The sequence below is a fragment of the Ovis canadensis genome, chromosome 8, assembly GCF_042477335.2.
Source record: "Ovis canadensis isolate MfBH-ARS-UI-01 breed Bighorn chromosome 8, ARS-UI_OviCan_v2, whole genome shotgun sequence".
Classification (NCBI taxonomy): Eukaryota; Metazoa; Chordata; class Mammalia; order Artiodactyla; family Bovidae; genus Ovis; species Ovis canadensis.
This window is the reverse complement of record NC_091252.1, coordinates 40,212,069-40,233,607: the sequence shown is the minus strand read 5'-3', so window position 1 is coordinate 40,233,607 and position 21,539 is coordinate 40,212,069. Positions and strand designations below refer to the sequence as shown.

The 21,539-nt window shown below is 36.9% G+C and overlaps 1 protein-coding gene across 1 annotated transcript in view; it reads right to left on the bottom strand.

Moving 5' to 3' along the window:
* Window positions 1–21,539, bottom strand: part of SEC63 (SEC63 homolog, protein translocation regulator) — a 61,986-nt gene that overhangs the window by 34,071 nt on the left and 6,376 nt on the right. The window contains exons 2-4 of the mRNA XM_069598200.1: window positions 11,905–12,004; window positions 5,017–5,131; window positions 3,474–3,586 (exon numbers count right to left, since the gene is read on the bottom strand). Of these exons, the coding sequence (XP_069454301.1) occupies window positions 3,474–3,586; window positions 5,017–5,131; window positions 11,905–12,004 (328 nt within the window). The remainder of the gene's footprint in view (window positions 1–3,473; window positions 3,587–5,016; window positions 5,132–11,904; window positions 12,005–21,539) is intronic.

Genomic DNA, 21,539 nt, shown 5'->3' with positions numbered 1-21,539 from the left:
CAATGGAAATAATGACAGACTTTATTTTGGGGGGCTCTAAAATCACTGCAGATTGTGACTGCAGCCATGAAATTAAAAGACACTTGTTCCTTGGAAGAAAAGCTATGCCAAACCTAGACAGCATATTAAAAAGCAGTGACATTACTTTACCAATGAAGGTCTGTCTAGTTAAAGCTATGGTTTTTCCAGTAGTCATGTATGGATGTGAGAGTTGGACTATAAAGAGCACCGAAGAATTGATGCTTTTAAACTGTGGTGTTGGAGAACACTCTTGAGAGTCCCTTGGACTTCAAGGAGATCCAGCCAGTCAATCCTAAAGGAAATCAGTCCTGAATATTCATTGGAAGGCCTGAAGCTGAAGCTCCAATACTTTGGCCACCTGATGCAAAGAACCCACTCCTCGGAAAAGACCCTGATGCTGGGATAGATGGCAGGCAGGAGGAGAAAAGGACGACAGAGGATTAGATGGCTGGATGGCATCACCGACACAATGGACACAGGTTTGAGTAGGCTCTGGGAATTGGTAATGGACAGGGAAGCCTGACATGCTGCAGTCCATGGGGTCACAGGGAGTCAGACATGACTAAGCTGAACTGAATTTTAGCCATATTTTTATTTCCCAGAGCATATGTACCTAAGATACATATATTGCTATTTAATAAAGCTCCAAGTTGAGAGAAAGAATGCAGAAGTACCTTAATAAAATTGCAAAATTTTTCAATGATTTGAAAATATTTTTATACTTATCAATTTGGTCACTTATGAAAACGAGCACCTTGACATCTTTAGTCCTTATTCAACTGTAACTTCACTTATACTATTTGACCTAAGGCCACAGTAAAATACAAGAGCCAAGGAAAGGCATTATTAGGCTGCAAGTTAATAAGGAGTGACGCTAGGATTCTTTTCTGCTAAGGAAGGGCTATTTCTCAAAAACGTTTGCCTTGGTTTCCCTGTATAATTGTCCACTTCAGCAAGAGCTTTAGCTATTGTTTCTTTAAATTTTCTGTCTCCTAATCAGATTCTTTTCCCCAAAATAATTATCTTGTTCCTTTCTGCCTTTCTAATGATGGCAGGAACATAAACTGTTCTGTTCTCTATTCAGTGCCCTCAGATTTGCAAAATAAAGCACAGCTCACGTCAAAGAAGCATTTGATTTTTCAACCTGCACACACATCTGATTAAAATTTCATTAACTCATTCATTAAACCAATCTGTGTACAACTGTTGTGTAACCAGTCTATATAGTCAAAGGAATTATCAATTTTTTAAAAAGTCAGTTTAAGAAAGCAACTGATTTTTTGCTACTTATTAGTGCTTCCGTATAATACCACTTCTAAGACTTAAAGAACTTAGAAGCTGTGTGATTTCAGTATAATTTATATATAATAAGCTCACACAACACCACTGGTACTAACGTAATTTTTTTTTTTTAATTCAAAGAGAGTCAAGTTTCCTAAACATATTCCTTGACTTTGAGGGTGGGAGGTTGTATCATAAACCCTATTAGGAATCTAAATTTAATGAAATCTATGCCCCTCTTGTCCTGGAAAAAAATGCACATTTACAAATATACATAAATTCTGTATACTGTTTCAGCGAGCTCAGATTATAAATCCTAATCCAGAGAATGCCTTCACTAAATTATATATGAGTGGCCTGAGTTGGCTATACACAGCTAAGTTATGTATTCATATCTAAGAATACATGCAAACATAGGTTGTAAAAATTAAAATAGTTTTAAGGATGTTAATTCATGCTCCCCATGTGTTAAAAAATAGTTTAAACACAGGTTCTACACCCAAAAGCAAAATCCCAACTGTATCCAGAAAAATGAATCAGAGAATTCATAAATTGGCCTAACTCCTCAAAAATAACCATACCTCCTTTCCTTTAAGTAACAATCTGGCCTGAAGAAATAGGAATGACCCACTTATTTATTATAATGAGCAAATAAGGGAAGAGAAACTAGCTGAAATAACCAAGACAAATTCTGAAAAACTTTGTAGATCAAAGTCTGTAACTGCATTCCACAAGTTGCTTGAAATACGTATCTTAGGCTACTAGAGTTATACATAAGACAGCAGATTCAATTCAATGACTCAAGCCTATTACATACATATTCAGTAAAATGTACCCTTTTAACTAATCTAGTTATACTTGTACAAGTTACAATAACTCAAGAGTTCTGGGTCCTGTAATCATTTTACTTCTTCATCTGCCTGATAGACCATCAACTATTTTAGACCCTTTACATACAAAACACTCTACATCATGATCCTGTAACTGAGTTAAAACCAAAAGCCATATATTATTCTTCAGTACTTTTTAGAATAGTGACCATACATAATAAAGCCAGATTTCCAGTAACCTGAGAACAAAATCATGACCTTGAAAATGTGACAATACCTGAAAACTAAGGGGGGGAAAATAACTGTACCAAAAACACTAAAATTAAAAATACTAATTAATCTTGGCTATCTGACCTCTGGAAATCTTCAGTTCTTAAATTACCTGAAGACAGCAACTAAGGCATTGTAATACTTGTGCAACAAGGGTAAATGTGTGAAGGAGACACTGAAAAAAGGGGGAAAGAACACACCAACTGAAAGACAGCAATCTGGAGAACATCTGCTGTATAGAAAATAAAATGTAGAGCACACTTCAGAAGCTCCTGCAAGTACTGCTTTATTACAGAAGCATATTCACACAGAAAACATCCAAAGGATGGGAGCTGGGGAGGAGGGTGTAGGCAGAAAGGAGACACAGTCACTACACTTCTATTAGGCACAAAAATGCATAAGACAGTATTTACCAAACTTTTGTCATTCATATTCCACTTTCACAGCCTGCTATTATATCTGCATATTCTATTACTTATATTTTTTAAGTTAGCTTACACAATTGTACATCACTGAGTTTTCCTTAAAAAACAGATAACATCTTGTCTGTATTTTACTCTTTAATTCAACATAAGGGTTGTGTGGGATATACCTATCCTGAAGAATCCAGCTACCTTTTTATCTCCTGCAATATTAACACCCAAGAAATAACTAAATTTTATATCCTCTATCCTGTTTTCCAAACATTAAACTCATCTTTTAAGTAGTTTAAATGAAACAAGCTATAATGCTTATATGCTTGTCTCATTTAAAAGAACTAGATCTAGCCTAACAAAAAGCCTAGAAATGAAAGCAAAGTGTTAGTATAGCCTCTTCTAATCAGTATGCTTTGAAAATAGCTCAATTAACATATCACTTACTACTTAATCAACTCACATGGCAAAAGCACTACTGTGAGTTACTTAAAATTAAGGTTTAGCTAAATTACCCCTGCAGGGTTATCAGAAGTTCCATAGAAGACTCAACATATGAGGTCAACACTTGAAAAAAGTATATGACAATTATTTTACTGATTACTATTTTATTCCAATAGAAAACTTAAAAATGTATAATGAGTTCTAAAATACTTACGCTGCATAAGCTTTTGCTATTCTCATGAACATAACTTCATCACCTCCTTTATCTGGATGATATTTAAGAGACAGCAAACGATACTGTTTCTTAATCTCTGCTACAGTTGCCCCCTAAAAGAAAAGGCTTTCTTTTAGTAAAAATAAGCAGACCACTGTAAAACATAATCCATCCCATTCTGAACTTAAAATACTGAACTACTCATATTTTCAGAAAATGAAGTTTTTATCTTATGTATCTTGTCCTATAAATTTCACTTACATATTTTTAAGTAAAAATATTTATGCTGTCCAATATATTTTATTTTACTGAGCATCTAACTATATGCCATGCACATAGATGATTTGAGATTGATAATATATGAATGCCATTTAAATAAAATAAAATGACAGAGAATTTTAAATATCAAAGAATGATCAAGTTAATTAATTCTGGCTTAAAAAAACCTCAAATCAAAGTTATTTCTTTTCTGAGAAATAATCTGAAGACTATCTGGTTTCATCTGTTTGACAACTTTTAATATTAAGTAACTTAGTAAGTTTACCTTAGTTGTTTCCTAATTAGATTCAATTTCTATTCATCAATTTTTCAAATTGATTTTTTTATGGCATTAAATTATCCCCAAACCTTTAAAACTTAAAATATCTCTCTTGATGACCATGATAATCACAGTAAGAAAATTCAGATGGTATGCAAATTTTCTTCTACAAAGCAGAAAACCAGAAGATAAATACACTCCTTACTTTGCATTATGTGAATCTCTGGATCAAGCCATCTACTGAGCAGGGACAAGAAATAAAAGAAAGCAGGATCGGGGAGAAATGGAAAGAGCACTAGGTTCAGCTTGTTTACTAGGAAGTTATGGGACCCCAGACAAAACACAGATTTTCCGGGCCTCATTTCCTCCATCAGAAGAAAATGCTAGATGATCTCTAGCATACATTTCAGTTCTAACTTGCCACAGATAAATTTAAAAGAATAATTTTCTACTTAGACCCATCAATCAAGTTCAATTAAGAAAGTCACCTAACACACAACACTGTAAAGCAACTATACTCCAATAAAAATTAATTTTTAAGAAACGTTAAAGAATAAAAAAAGAAAGTCACCTAACAGATATCAATCTGAATTTCTATGATAAAGCTACCAGTTCTTCACTAGACATAAAGACTTAACATGCTGCCTTAGTGTCAACTAAAACAGGGTCCTATCCAACTAACATAAATAAACCTCCTGGTTCAAACTTTGCATTAAACCAATCTTAGAAATGTCTTTTAAAAATATACTAACTTCTCATCTCCAAATATTTTTACATTTTAGCAATTACAAACCAACTCTTAATAGGATGGTAATTGACCTCTGTAGCTTCAAAAACAAATATATATATATATACACACATTAGAATAAAAATAGATTAGGTATCTTTTTTAACTGATCAGTGTCTGATTTCTTTAGGCACAACTCAATTTCTTTTATGCTGTGGGCCTACAGTATTTTCAAGGGATCATTAAACTAATGTACATTATATAAAAATACTACTTACGGGATCTAAATTTAATACTTCATAAGGATTGTATTCTTGATATTCTCGGTCTGTTTTGGAAACTTTGTATGCAAGGAATAAGAACAATGCCCATCCTGCAAGAAGAACTATTTTCCTGTTGAGAAAAAAAGATAAGTGAAATATAAGTAAATACAACTCTTTTGTTTCCTTTAGAGTCTAAAGACATTTTTGCGAGACCAAGGCATAGAATAATCTAAAGTAGTCTCACTGACTTAAATTAGTGCTATTGACTTAAATTCTGTAATCACTGGGTTGTAAGATACAATAATGACAGTGTCTTTATGGCCCCTTTGAATTCTCTAGAATCTAGCAGTGCCTGGCATGTAATATTCTCTCAGTTCCTATTTGCAGAATTTTAAGTAAGAAGTTAATTCAACTCTCATTTACTGGACGCATTAAATTAGATCAAATATGTTAATACTTACTATTCAGTTAACCATTTACTGTAAAAAAGAACTGCTCTTGACCTCACAATTACACTTTTAGTAAGGTAAACTACAAAAAATAATTGGTCAATTGTGCAACGATAAGTAGCCTTAAGTAGTCTTGTTTACCATAACAGTAAAAAGTTGGAAACAAACTTAATGTCCATTTATTGGGAACTAATTAAATCATTCATAGGAGACTAATTAAATAAACCAAGATAAAGCCACAAAATGGAACATTTTTAGCTAACAAATACAGAGACGTGGGCTTCCCAGATGGTTCGATGTGTAAAGAATTCGCCTGCAATTCAGAAGACACTGGAGACTCAGGTTCCATCCCTGGGTTGGGAAGATCCCCTGGAGGAGGAAATGGCAAGCCACTCCAGTATTCTTGCCTGAAAAATCCCATGGGCAGAGGAGCCTGGTGGGCTACAGTCAAAAGGGTCACAAAGAGTCAGATGCAACTGAACACGACAGAAAGATGCGCACTACAGGTTAAAAAAAAAAGACATAAGAGAACATATAGGTTTGGGGGGGAAATTATTTCTTTCTACTTCAGCATGTTCTATTTAATAAAAATATTTTTTAAATTGATATTACGAGCGTTCGAGAAGCTAAGGAAAAAAGGAACTCTCATACAATGTACACTCTGACAGAATATCTGGCAATAAGGTTATTAAAAGCCCTAAAGAACTATATACCTTTTAAATTATCAATCTACTCCACTTCAAGAAATTAAGAAGTAAATAAACTAAAACTAAGTTTATAAAGCATAAGGGTGGTAACACATATAATTAATACCTGAAAACACATATAAATGTCCATCAGTAGAGTACTGAACAAATCAGTAGAGAAATGCTATCTAGACACTAAAAATACTTGCTGTGGAAGATTCTCTACTTTACAGTGTTAAAATAGAAAAACAGATTTCAAAGCTGTATGTACAATGTGATCCTATTTTTTGTAAATAAAGAAAGTTTATTATAAATAAAAATACAGAAGGTAAATCATCTTAATGGTGTTTATCTTTAAGTGATGAAATGGAATAATTTTTATTTTTTATACGTTTTGTATCACAATCCGTTATATTAGATAGGAACTGTTAAACAAAGACATAAATGAATCATAGGAATCCTAATCAAACAAACCGAAGTGATCTGTTTTCAAACACAAAAAGAAAACATTTCATGCATTTAAGCTCCCTTGATAGAAACATAGCTTAAAACGTGTTTATTTGGATTGAGTTTCTCGGGCCCAATTCCAACTTACCTCTTTACTTTTATCATCCTAGTTTTTCAAACAAAATAAATCGCCACCTCCCAAAGTTCCCTAAGTTTTTCCACCATCATGCTTTTGCTCTCCTGGGTCTTTCTACCTAGAATTCCCGTTCTTCATTTCTGCATATCCAAACTGTATTCATCCTTCAAGACTCAACTCAAATTATCTACCCAATCCATAACCGCTGTCAAGATGATCTACAGGAAGATCATGATTACAGTCACAAAGAAACATAAACCATGACCCTCTTCCTCTGGCTCACTGCAAACTCCTTGAGCACGTGGCCAAGATTTTATACTCAGTTCTGACTAACCTCAGAGTAACAAACACAGATGGCACTCAGACACAAATTTCATTCTACCTGGCCAAATCAGTGTTCTAAACCTTATTAAAAGGCATAATACTGGAAGCTGCTTTCCACATGCCCAAAGACAAAGAATACCTAGAATACTTCCAGTTTTACCTTGCTATCCAGTGATAGGCTCTGGAACAAAACTACCTTAAGTCAAATCCCAGTTTTACCCCTTATTACCTAAGAGATCTTGGCAAGTTGTTTAGCTCAGTTTCCAATTTCTAGAGTGGGTCTGAGAATTAAATAAGATTAGGTATGTAGAGAAGAAAGGGAAAGATACACCCAATTGAATGCAGAGTTCCAGAGAATAGCAAGAAGAGATAAGAAAGCCTTCTTAAGTCAACAATGCAAAAAATAGAGGAAAACAATAGAATGGGAAAGACTAAAAATTTCTTCAAGAAAATTGGAGATACCAAAGGAACATTTCATGCAAAGATGGGCACAATAAAAGACAGAAATAGCAAGGACCTAACAGAAGCTGAAGAGGTAACAAGAATACACAGAACTGTACAAAAAAGGTCTTAATGACCTGGATAACCATGATGGTGTGGTCGCTCACCTAGAGCCAGACATCCTGGAGTGTGAAGTCAAGTGGGCCTTAGGAAGCATTACTACAAACAAAGCTAGTGGAGGTGATGGAATTCCAGCTGAGCTTTTTAACATACTAAAAGATGATGCTGTTAAAGTGCCACACTCAATATGTCAGCAAATTTGGAAAGCTCAACAAAGGCCATAGGACTGGAAAAGGTCAATTTTCATTTCAATCCCAAAGACAGACAATGCCAAAGATTGTTCAAACTACCGCACAACTGTGCTCCGTTCACATGCTAGCAAGGTAATGCTCAAAATCCTTCAAGCTAGGCTTCAACAGTATGTGAACCAAGAACTTCTAGATGTACAAGCCAGATTTAGAAAAGGCAGAGGAACCAGAGATCAAACTGCCAACTTTTGCTGGATCATAGAGAAAGCAAGAGAATTCCAAAAAAACACCTGCTTACACTTCACTGACTAAGCTAAAAGCCTTTGACTGTCTGGATCACAACAAACTGTGGAAAATTCTTAAAGAGATGGGAATACTAGACCACCTTCCTAGCCTCCTGAGAAACCTAGATACAGGCCAGGAAGCAACAGAACCAAACATGGAACAACAGACTGGTTCAAAATTGGAGTATGTCAAAAAAGGAGTATGTCAAGTCTATATATTGTCACCCTCCTTATTTAACTTATATGCAGAGTACATCATATGAAATGCCAGACTAGATGAAGCACAAGTTGGAATCAAGATAGCCAGGAGAAATATCAACAACCTCAGATATGCAGATGATACCACTCTAATGTCAGAAAGCGAAGAGGAATTAATGATGAATTCTTGATGAAGGTGAAAGAGGAGAGGTGAAAATACTGGCTTAAAATTCAACATTCAAACAACTAACATCATGGCATCTGGTTCCATCACTTTAATGGGGGTGGGGGGGAGTGGAAACAGTAGCATATTTTATTTTCTTGGGCTCCAAAATCACTGCAGACAGCAACTGCAGCCATGAAATTAAAAGACGCTTGCTCCTTGGAAGGAAAGCTATCACAAACCTAGACAGCATATTAAACAGCAGAGACATCATTTTGCTGACAAAGGTCTGTATAGCCAAAGCTATGGTTTTTCCAGTAGTCATGTATGGATATGAAAGTTGGACGATAAAGAAGGCTGACTGCTGAAGAACTGATGCTCTCCAATTGTGGTGCTGGAGAAGACTCTTGAGCGTCCTTTGGACAGCAAGGAGATCAAACCAGTCAATCCTAAAGGAAATCAACCCTGAACCAGAAGGACTGCTGCTGAAGCTGAAGTTTCAATACTTTGGCTACCCGATTCAAAGAGCCAATTCACTGGAAAAGACCCTGTTGCTGGGAAAGATTGAGGGCAGGAGGAGAAGGAGGCAACAGAGAATGAGATGGTTGGATGGCATCACTGACTCAATGGACATGAGTAAGTTCGAGCAAAATCCAGGAGATAGCAAAGGACAGGGAAGCCTGGCGTGCTGCAGTCGGTGGGGTTGCAAAGAGCCGGACCTGACTTAGGAACAACAACAAAGGTATGTAAAGCATCTAAAAGGCTCTTCACAGGTGATAAACAAACAATTCATGGCAGCTCTTGGCTGTTACCCCTAACTCTTGCCCATGTCTCAGCTCTCAACTAGGACCCCTCACTTACTCAAGAATGCCTTCACTGTCTCAAGCCAGTTAAGAGCCCTCCCTCTGTTCTTTCATGGCACCCCAACCCTCCTTTACAACCCTTACTAAACCCTATTATCATTTGTTTACCCGCCAATATTTTGTTACTCACAGGGTATCAGCACCCAGTATAATATTTGACACATACAGAGCACACAGTAACTACTTATTGACTGAATAATGAAAATAATTTAAAATAGGAACTTGTGACTCAAGGCCAAAGTTTGCTAATACCCTCAATATGCTAAATAACATTTTAAATTATATTTTATTTCCATACAAACTTAGTAACTCCACATCTTGTTTTGCCAACTTTCCCGAAAGGCTACAAAGCTCAAAAAACAAAGATAAAAGAGAAACTGAAAACCACTGAAGTAAAATTTTTAAAGCAAACAAGGTTAGAAGAGAAAGGGAACAGAACACCTAAAATACACTACACCCCATGTTAGACTGCTCTAGGTGCAGCATCTGGCCCTCTGAGCCAAAGGATAAAGGGACGAGCAGAGGTTGATGAGAGAATTCCCGAACTGATGAAAACTACCACAACCAATAAAAACCATCCTCTGATTTCCTGAGAGCCAGACCAAAGGAAGAAATATAACAGATTACATCATGCTCTGGGTCCAGTTTTTTAAAAGCATGTTTGGTTTCCCTGAAAAGACAAGCATTTTCCCTACATGAGGCTTAAATAATTAGTGTCCTCTTTTTTCTTTAAGCATACCTTAAAAGTCATTTTGGAAGCAACTTCCAGAAATTAAAGTAATAGATAATGACTGCTTAATTTTGAAAGAAGGCTTCAGGGTTAAGTACCAAAAAAGTTTTGATGGCTCCTGACCTTATTTGTATTTTGACCAGTATTATTTAATTCTTACTTAAACATCCAGTAATCTGAAATTCAATTTAAGTAAATCTCTTTACTAATTACTGAAGAGAACATCACAAACTTAGGTTTTTTTCCCTTGAAATTGAGGTTCAGACAGCCACAATGTGTTGACCAAAGTCCAAAAGAGAAGAAACTGGAAAGCCAAATATATCTGCCTTGCTGCCTCCTCAGTTTAATTTAAAAAGAGAAGCAATAGCAAGGAATACATAGCAAACATGAAACTACTCTGGTAAACACTAATTTTGCCTTTTAGTTTCACACCATTAAAGCTAAGATTCCCCTCCCTCTACGAAGGAACTAAACCTAGGCAAAGTAAAATCTTGCAAAGAAAACTATTTAAGTCTCCTTAAGTAATACACATATGTTGAAAACTATCATCATTTAAACCAAGATTTAAAAATAACTGGTTCTACTTTTACTAATTTCTTCTGCCAGGTCTTGCCCTCCTATCTACTAGATAAATATATGTAGGTAATTCACAGGGTATAGTCCTTCAGAGAAGGCAATGGTACCCCACTCCAGCACTCTTGCCTGGAAAATCCCATGGACGGAGGAGCCTAGTGGGCTGCAGTCCATGGGGTCGCTGAGTCGGACACGACTGAACGACTTCCCTTTCACTTTTCACTTTCATGCATTGGAGAAGGAAATGACAGCCCACTCCAGTGTTCTTGCCTGGAGAATCCCAGGGACGGGGGAGCCTGGCGGGCTGCCGTCCATGGGGTCGCACAGAGTCAGAGACGACTGAAGCGACTTAGCAGCAGCAGCAGCAGCAGTCCTTCACTAATGGCAGCTCTTTCACTTCCCCTCAGTTTCATGTTACCTCTAAACTGATGACTTAGGGTGAAGATCCAAAGCCTAGGTGCTAACCAACAAAGCCTTGAAAAATCAAAGACATCTACTCTGATTAAACATGCTAATGGCCAATTTAAGTAGATGGCCTTGCAAAAATAAAGGGTAACCAGATCCTCACTCTACCACTGGTCAAGTTTCCTCATCTTCTTAGTCTCAGTTTCCTCATTCGAGAAAAAGCAAAAACATCTACCTAAAACTTAATATAAAACTAACGAGTAACATACAAAATCCTAGTATAGCACCTGGCACACAGTATGCATCAACAAACTTCAATCACTCTGAAATGCAAACGTGACTATGTCACCTCCATGCTTTTGATAATCTTTTAAAGATTCCTCCATAGTCTTTGAGACAAAATTCAAATCCTGACACAAGATATATAAGATCTTCCTTCAAAATTTGACTTCTCTTTCTCCCCTCCCTCTAGTCAGAAGTACCCTCTCTCTCTTTTGAACTTCTAAACCACTCAGTTCAGACTGTTCTCAAATTTACTAATTACATCTTACTCCTACTAAGGTTACAATTTCTTTTCAGACACAGATTTTATTCATCATCATGTGCTCAGTCATGTCCGACTCTTTGCGACCCTATGGACTGTAGCCCACCAGGCCTCTCTGCCCATGGGATTCCCCAGGCAAGAATACTGGAGTGAGGTACCATTTCCTACTCCAGGCAATTTCCAACCAAGGATTGAACCTGGCTCCCTTGTGTCTCTTGCATTGGCAGGATTCCTCACCACAGTGCCACCTGGGAAGCCCATTCATCATTATACCCCTATTTCATATGATACCTAGCAAAGAGTAAACACAAATCATGTTTTGTTTTGCTTTTAATTGAAACCAATTACTTACTTTACTGTAGGAATAATATTTGGCTGGGGCTTTAATAACCGTAAACGGTACCACATACATCTTCCATATACTTTTCTGATATTCTTTAATCGATTTTGCTCTGTCAAAAAACAAAAAGAAAAATAAGGGGATAAGTTAAACCATTTTCACAGTGAAGGCAAAATTAGAGTTAAAACCATACTAACCTTCATTATCATGCTAATACTTCACTGGAACATGAAAGTACTCTCTGTGCTGTGCTGTGCTTAGTTGCTCAGTCGTCTCCGACTTTTTGCAACCCCATGGACTGCAGCCCGCCAAGCTCCTCTGTCCATGGGGATTCTCCAGGCAAGAATACTGAGTGGGTTGCCATGCCCTCCTCAAAGTACTCTCTACTTAACGTTTTAAGAAAAATTCACAAGATAGTTTCAATTTTCTACCACTTTGAACAAGTGATCTATCTGGAAAATTTTATTCAACTACCAGGCAATCATTTTTCATGTGAGTTATAACTTTTAATTGAAAAACTTAAAACCTGACTCGAACCCAAAATATTTAATTACATAGTAGTTTCTAAGAAAATTCTCTTCTCCTCCTTCTGCTATAGAAAGTAACAAAAAGTGCAAAATAGTTGAAACACACATTTTATTAAGGAAGCCAACAGGAATGATACTCTTCAAACATAAAAATAATTAAGTTAAATGAGAAAAGTCACACAAACTCAGAAGAAATTAAAACAGATTTAAAAGTTGTAACAAAAGGCATTATTCTAGTCCCCAGGAAAAATCTGCAATTCAATTTTAAAAGGAATTAAACCAAAGACAACATACCATATACTGTTTTACTAAGCTCACCACAATCACTTGGTTTAAATAAGTCTCCCAAGTTTAAAAAAGTTGTAGATTAAGTTTTAAAATAAAAATCTACCTTTCCATGAAGATGGCATACATAGAGCAAACAAAGAAGCCCACGTCACACCAAAGCCAAAAACGAAAGCTTGGAAGGCCAGGAAGGCAGTGCTAAAAGGCATCCACAGCCACAGAAAGAGAGAAGATCACATTACCCACCTTCTGGGTGGCCCACGACACGCCAAAGGCAGCCCAATTACCCTTGGAAGAGCAATAAGCCTAATCATTATGTGATCATCAAGTTCCCCCTGAGCAGGGAGTTGGTCATGAAGATGACAGAAGACAGCAACACACTTGTGTTCATGAAGGATATCAAAGACGAAGTATCACATCTACGAAGAAGCTCTACAACACTGATATGGCCCAGGTCAACACCCTGATTAGGGCGGATGGAGGGAAGGCATATGTTCAACAGGCTCCTCACTACAATGCTTTGGATATTGCCAACAAAACTGAGATCATTAGCTGTTTAATATCAAATAAAACATTCTTCATAATATATTAAAAAAACGACGAGACTTCCCTAGTGGTCCAGTAGTTAAGACTGCACTTCCACTGTTGGGTGCACAGGTCTGAACTCTGGTCAGGGACCTAAGATCCCCAAAGGCCACGTGGCATGGCAAGAAAAATAAAAAAACACCTACAAAACCAAAGTCCTTAAACGAGATACCAGATAAGTAAATAAAAGAACTCTGCATATAATAGAATGCTCCAAAGCTGTCATCTAACAAGTCCGCCTACCCTGTTACCACCATGCTTTGAGGAAAGAATCCCCATGAGAGCACTATGTGGCAAGAGTTACCAGAATCAGGTAAGAGGAAGAGGGATTCAGGAAGGGGGAGGAGTAGTAGCAGAAGGGAGAATGGTAATATGCAAGGAGACTTATCAAGTAAGTTAATATAGTAAGGACAACTGGAGTCAGTTTTTCATGTCAGAGAAGTGAGTTACATGTATGACTAGAAAACAAGAAATGACCTCTGTGGTATTAAGACTGGAACTGAAGGTATCAGTATGAATCAACTAATATCTTTTAATATAGAAATACAGATGTAGACCTATACACATACACACATACATCTTTCCTAACTCGACTAAGTGAGCCTAGAACAATGACATCTCAGTAGCAGTGAACACACCTAGCACCCAGATCTTGATTTCCAAATAGCACTCTCCACTAACAGGAACCGGAGATCCAAGTATCTCCCCACAAAATATTACAAAAGGAAGAGAATGATTTTACAGTGGGGAAGTGATATGCTGAATAACTGCTCCCCCTGAAGATGTCTACCACATCCTAGTTCCCAGAGCCAGTGAATGTATTGTCTCACATGGCAAATAGAGGACTTCACAGATGTGACTAAATTAAACACTTGAGATGGGAAGATTATTCTGTATTATTTGAGTGGTCCCAATACAATCACAGAGGTCCTAACAAAGAAGCAGGAGGGTCAAAGAGAAGATGTGACTATGGGAACAGAGGTTGGAGTGACATCCTTTGAAGACTGAGGAAGAGGCCACAAGCCAAAGAATACAGGATGTCTCCAAAAACTGGAAAAGTTAAGATTCTATTCTAAATCCTCCAGAGAGAACCTGCCCTGCCAACACCATGACAAGCCAAGTAAAACCTGCCTGGCAAGTCTGGCCTTCAGAACTATAAAAGAATAAATTTCTATCATTTTAAGCCACTGAGGTTGTGGTTTGTTATAGCAACAATCAGAATCTAATACAAAAAATCTGATGGGCACCATCTTAATCAGGTGATCAGTAAACATCACCAGCAATGAGACAAATGCAATTATATGCCATCTGATAGAACACAAAGAGAAGAACACAGAATTAGTTTGGCGAAATTCTTCTCTAAGATATATAACCTGAATTTAATCATGAGAAAACATCAGACAACAGAACTTTGGGTCCATTCTACAAAATAACTGGCCTAAGATCTTAAGTCAAGGAAAAACTGAAGAACTGTTCCAGCCTGAAGGACATGAAAGAAACATGTCAACTAAATGTGATGTGTGATTCTAAAACAAATCATCTGAAAAGGACATCACTGAGACAAGTGACAAAGCTTGAATACGTCTGAAAATTATTTGGTAATAATGTTAATTTCCTGATTTTCACAGTTAAATTATAGACACTTTTGAAAACACCACTGGAGATTTTAAAATCTGTATTTCATTAAATTAAGCCTCCACAGTCTCCCATTTTAAGCCTAAAACCAAGGAAACATGTTACAAGAACATGCTGAAGTCTCTTTAATAACCAGATGGCTTGATCTATTCAAAGGAATGATATTCTCCCAATGTTTCTGTCCAAGAGAAAGTACACATGGTTTTCAGCCCCCAAAGTCTTGCACAATGTGTCCATGAACCTTGTCTTCTTACTCTCAATCCAAAATTCACATCCTAACCTTTTAGGAGGATATTTAATCAATAAGTAGTATGGGGTTTGGCTGACACATAACACGGTGGCATCCAGCACAACTAAATATTCATAGTACACATTCCAAAATTCTATACGACCTCAAGTCAAAGTAACTATCAAAAGTAAAATCTTTCCACAAGGAGGGTTGGCTTGGGAGTTTGAGACCAGCAGATGCAAACTATTAAATACAGAATGGACAAACAACAAGGTCCTATTGTAAAAGCACAGGGCACTGTATTCGCTACCCTGTAACCATAATGGAAAAGGGAAAAAAGTGAAGTCCTAAGGAAAAAAAGTGAAGTCCTTCGAGATGGTTTCTTTTAAAGACACTTAGAATAAAAAGAAATTCATTTATAAGCTTCTAGTTTATAGAATTACGAGTTTCACGGCCAGGAAAAACTACCTAAGTAATATCATTAACTTATACTTTTTAAAGAAATTATTCACATTTATAGAAAAGGGAAATTACAAGGCCACAAATAATTCCGTGATTTAGAAAACAACAGAGCAACATATGATGACTGCTCTCAGCAATCATAAAGTCTGTATGTTCACAGGAATAGTCCAGGTTTGGGGATAGGTTATTATGATTGTGATTCATAAGCTATACAATGCCTTCACTAGAACAGTCACATCCATCTGTCCTGCAGAATGCCAGATGTGATCTTCAAATCTGTGTGCCTGCTTATTACAAAAGAATTTAAAATCATGTACCTTCTTATAGAGTTCTAATTTGGCATCTAAAATATTCATTGTATGTTTGAAGAGGTGCCAAAGATGTCATTTCCAACATAAGCTGACATTTTAAAATAAAAGTTTCATCGCTTTTAGACGTTCCAATGGAATCTGAAAACCACAGCAATTTCATACCCACAATCATCCATTTACAGAAATTCATGAACAAGCTCTTCATCCTACCGCCCCCACATAATTTTATCCTAATTGTAATATATTTTTATCCTAGTAAGTCATTTCTTATACTACTGACACATCCTTCTTAAAATTAATGTTTTATTCCCTATGACTGTTTTTCCCAAATTTTATATTGAAAATTTTCAAGCCTTCAGAAAAGTTGAAAGAATATTACAATGAATAATACCCTTCACCTAAATTCACCAACTATTAATATTTTCCAACTCTTGGCTTTATCTCTAGTTCCTTCTTTCCCTCTCTCTCCCCTATTTTTTAAGAGTAAACTGAAGACATCAAGACACTTCACCTCTAAATGCTTTGGCACACATGGCCAAAGAACATTAGGAAAGTTTAACACATCCAGAAGTTTTTTTTACATGTTAAAATTTCTGACACTACTTTTATCTGGATGTGTTTGCATGTCTGTGTGTGCTATCAAGGCAACATAAATATTATAAATTGATAAATCACTAAACCTAAAATATCTATTGTGCTTTCACTTATAAGCAACTTGTAAATATCCCATGAGACTTCCCTGGTGGATCAGTGTCAACGGGTTCGGATCCCTGGAGAAGGAAGATCCCCTGGAGAAAGAAATGGCAACCCACTCCAGTGTTCTTGCTTGGGAAATCCCATAGACAGAGGAGTCTGGCAGCCTACAGTTCATAGGGTCCCAAAGAATTGGATGTGACTTAGCGACTAATCAACAACAATATGTATGATTATATTTCAAAACAAAACAAAAACCTGAGGTTTCAGAGAGGTTAAGTAACTTACCTGAAGTTACAGATGGTTACCAAAGGAACTGCAAATAACCACTAAAGAATACAGATAGGACTCATGCCCAGGTTTAAATTCAGTCCTGTGCACTTCATCATTTTAACTGCCTTTCCTAATCAAAGAATAGTTCGATTGCCTTGACAATGCTTAAAAGCAGCTAAAATATACTGTGTCCCTATTCTCATTAAGTTAACCAGAACTGATTATATTTCCTAAACAGAAAATTTTAAAAAATTTAAGAACAAGGAGTGGCTAAAAACAACCAATGAGGTGATCCTCTAGTAGAAAGTCTGGTGAAACAGACGTTTACAGACCAAAAAAAGTACTACAAATAAAATAACTGCAAGGACTTCAGTATTAAAGAGTGTGGGACAAGGCAAGGTAGCACATAAATTAGAGGCAGGGGAGGATGGTAAACCAGTTCTTTTCTTGTTTTAGTTCAATTTGCTACAGAAGTGTCAAGATTCAAAGGAAAAACAAACATCCATCCCTCGTATCTGTAGGACACAGGCATTTTTATAAGCCATTTGTCTCTAAACCAGAAGATAATACTAAGGAAAGATGGGAGGTTTCAATTGCAGAAATGATTCAGTTACATTTCTTAAACTGGACTAGAGGTGCAAGATAGTGGAGAAATCTAAACAAACTATAGTGTGCTCCAAGTGTGTCTCTGAGAAGGATGCTATGTCTCCTTAGCATGCCCCAAGATCCTACCAAAGGGCGCTCTCTGCCGTGCCATGTCATCAGACAACAACACAGTCACCCTGTTAGCTGCTTTACTCTTCATCCAATCCTCTATTAGCACTCTAATTTTCTTTTCACCTTTATTTAAGTGATAATCAATAGCCCAAGTCAAAGGTTACTTCTAAGACAAACCAAGAGAAAAAGAAATAGAAAAACTCAAATACTGTTAAAGATATAATAGCTTAAAAAAAAAAAAAGGCAACTTAAAACACAAGGATGTACATCCCACTGGAACCTTAAACACTACATACCCCAAAGTAAAAACAATTCACTGAGCTAAAAGGGCCCATAGACATAAGAGGTACTGAAAAATGTCTTCCTCAAGATCATAGCCAATCTGGCCATAGATTCTTTAAATAAGCTTTTAGACATTTATATAAATCCATATAGTAAATTCAGCATATACATAAGAGCAGAAGGAAGAAAACATTCACCATTCCAACACCTAGATAATAATCACTAATAACATTTTAATATGTTTCCTTTGTAGTCTTCTTTAGGAGAACATCTGGGAAGCAGGAAGAAAGGAAAGTTGACAAGGCGGATGGTACATACTCAGGAAAGATTTCTGTGAACAAGGAAATTCCAGCAACTAATTTCTAGGGACAATATGCTTCCCTCAGTTGAAGGGCTGTGGGGCTGCCTCAATCAAGACTCTCAAGGACCCTCAAAACCCTCTTCTCGGCAGTAAACATGACATCTGCTACTATTCCCAGTGCAGGAGATGCCCAAGGGAGAGCTTCTCAGACAGCAGAACAGGACATACAAAAGCTAATTTAAGGAAAGCACTGTATAATGTACCAATGTCCAAATGGAGACACACAGACACATAAAGTTAAAGTTTTAATTTTTTAATTTCTAAATATCTCCATGTTTAGAAACTTGTAAACAATATTTAATGATTACTAATAACCAAATGAATTAAGACATCATAATATACCTACCATCCTATATAATTAGACATATAAACTGTTTCTAATTTTGTGGTATTATGGGCATACAGGGTGTTCTTTGAGATGCAATTTCCAAAGTGAGGGTGGGGAAAGTCTCCACACCTCCAATGAGCAATTCTTGGAACACCAGTTAGGTGTCCAAGAATTCAACTCAACTCTGACACTATCTACCCAGACAGTAGGGTTGAGGGTTCAGTCCCCCAAGACTGTACAGCCAAGCCTGCCTACTTTAGATGCCAGTCATTAGCCCAGATAATAGACTGGGGATTTCAACAACCTCTTCCTTTGGTTTAATTTGCTAAAGCAGCTCACAGAACACAGAGAAACATTTTACTTAACTGATTACCAGTTTATTATAAAAGGATACAACTCATGAACAGACAAATAGAAGAGATGCATAGAGCAGGGTTTGGAGAAAGGGCGAGGAGCTTATACATAAATGTATATAAGAAGTACATATTTGGTCATTCAGATGACCAAATATATTTAAGCCACAATATCACAGTATCTTTCTCTAGTCCTGTATTTAGAGCTATATCCTTAGAACACTGTCCTAGAGGTAGAATTACTAAATTTAAAGTTTTTAACATTTATATAGCTCTCTTCTAAAAAAAGAAGTAGGACTATACATTCTTTTTCAGCAGTTTGCATGAATAGCACCACCATTCTTCAGCAGCCAGTAATAAAGTCAGTTTTTATTAATCTGCACTCAACTCCTGGAAGCAGACATTGTTTTCTTATACATAATCACCCCTCCCCTTTCCAGCTGCCAAGAATATAACAGGCACTATATAAATATTTGTAAAGAATGTACAGAATTCCTTTATCTAGAAAACATTATTAAATGTCCTTTATTAAGTACATATTGGTAAGTACCTACTGTGTGCCCAGATCTTTCTGGACACTGAGGACACATCAAAAAACAATATAAAAGTCCCAGCTCTCACAGACCATACATTCCAGTTCAGGAGACAGCAGTAAAAAATTTAAATAAACTTTATGGTATATTAGAAGATGGTAAGTGCTGTGAAGAGAAATAAAACAGAAAAAGGGAAGAGCTTTTTTGCAGGCAGAAAGAAACTTAACAATTTTAAATAAGGTGCTCAAAGAAGGCAACACTGAGAAGGTGGCATTTGAGCAAGGCCGTAATAGAGATGAGGAAGATCACAACAGGCCATCTAGAGAAAAAGCATCCCAGGCACAGGAAGCAAGAGCCATAAAGGCGCAACAGAAGCACGCCTCATGTGCCCGGCGAACAGCAGGGCAGCTGGTCTGACTGGAATGGAAGGAGCAAGAGAGAAAGGAGCAAGAAATGAGGTCCAAAAGTTCATGAAGGATTTCACAGACCACTCCATGACTTTACTTTCTATTGAGATTGAGATGGGAGAGCCTTAAAGGGTTCTGAGTCCAAGAGTGACTGACATGAGCCAGCTTCAGTTAAAAAAGGATCACTGTGCTACTATTTCGAGAACAGACTGCAAGGAGCAAGGGTGGAAACAAGGAGACCAGTTTGGAGGCTAACAATAATCCAGGCTCTAAAACAGGACAGTGATGGTAGCAAAGCAATTAGAAATGGTCAGACTAGATGTAATTTGAAAGTAGAGCCAACAGGACACACTAACATCTGGAAGTGGCACATAAGACAGAGATAAGCCAAAAGAAACTCCAAGACTGCTGGCCAGAACAGTTGAAGAAACAGTCGTGATTAACTGAAATGGGAAAGACCATAGGTCAGGAAGGTTGGGAGAATGGACAGAAATCATATTGGTTTTTTGCATAGTAAGATCTCTATTAGATATGCAAATAGAAATGTGGAGAGTTCAAGAAGAGTTCTAGACTGGAAATGTAAGTCTGGGAAATGTAATTTTTATGAGCCACAGAGATGATAACTAAAGTCATGAGACTGGGTGAGATCACCGAAGGAAGAAGTACAGATGGAAAAGAAGTTATCAGCCTAGAGGTATTCTAATACTGAGGTCCTCACTGGTAAACTATGCTCAATAAATCATCCCACGAAAAAACAGATACTACCCTCACATCTATAGCCAAGTGATTCTTGAAAAGACTATGTTCATTCAGTGAAAAATGAACAGTCTCTTCAATAAATACTGCTTGGACAACTGGATTTCCACCCGTAGGAATATACTCAAAAGAACTGAAAATAAGAACTCACAGATCTGTATACAATGTTCACTGCAGTATTACTCACAACAAAGAACAGAAATAACCCAAGTGTTCATCAACAGATGAGTGAGTTAAAATGTGGCTATATCCATACAACAGAATATTGTTCAGCCATAAAAAGAAATATGTTCTGATATATGCTACAACATGGATGAACCTAGAAAAATTATGCTAAATGAAATAAGCCAAACATGAAAAGGCAAATACTGGATGATTCCACTTATATGAAATATCTAGAAAAGGCAAATTTATATAGTTTTGTCTATATATATGGAGTTTACCAGGGGCCAAAGGAAAGGGACAATAAGAAGCTATTGCTCAACAGGCAGAGTTTATTTAAGGTGATGAAAAATTTTGGAAACTGGTGATGGTTGTACCGCATTGTGAACCTAATCAATGCTACTGAACTGTACACTTAAGACAGTAAAACTACAAATTTTCTCTTTTGTTTTGTGACCCCATGGACTGTAGCCCGCCAGGTTCCTCTGTCCATGGGATTTCCCAGGCAAGTATACTGACGTAGGTCGCCATTTCCTTCTCCAGGGGTTCTACCTAGCGCAGGGATCCAAACACCCATCTTTTGCACTGGCAGAAGGGTTCTTTACCACTGAGCCACCAGGGAAATCCCTCATCCTTTAATAGTCCAGTCAAAATCAACCTAACTCTAAAGAGACTTTCCTCACCTCTAAATACTGACAACTACCACCAATTAGATGCAAATACTTTATCCAGCTAACTTCCATAGCAC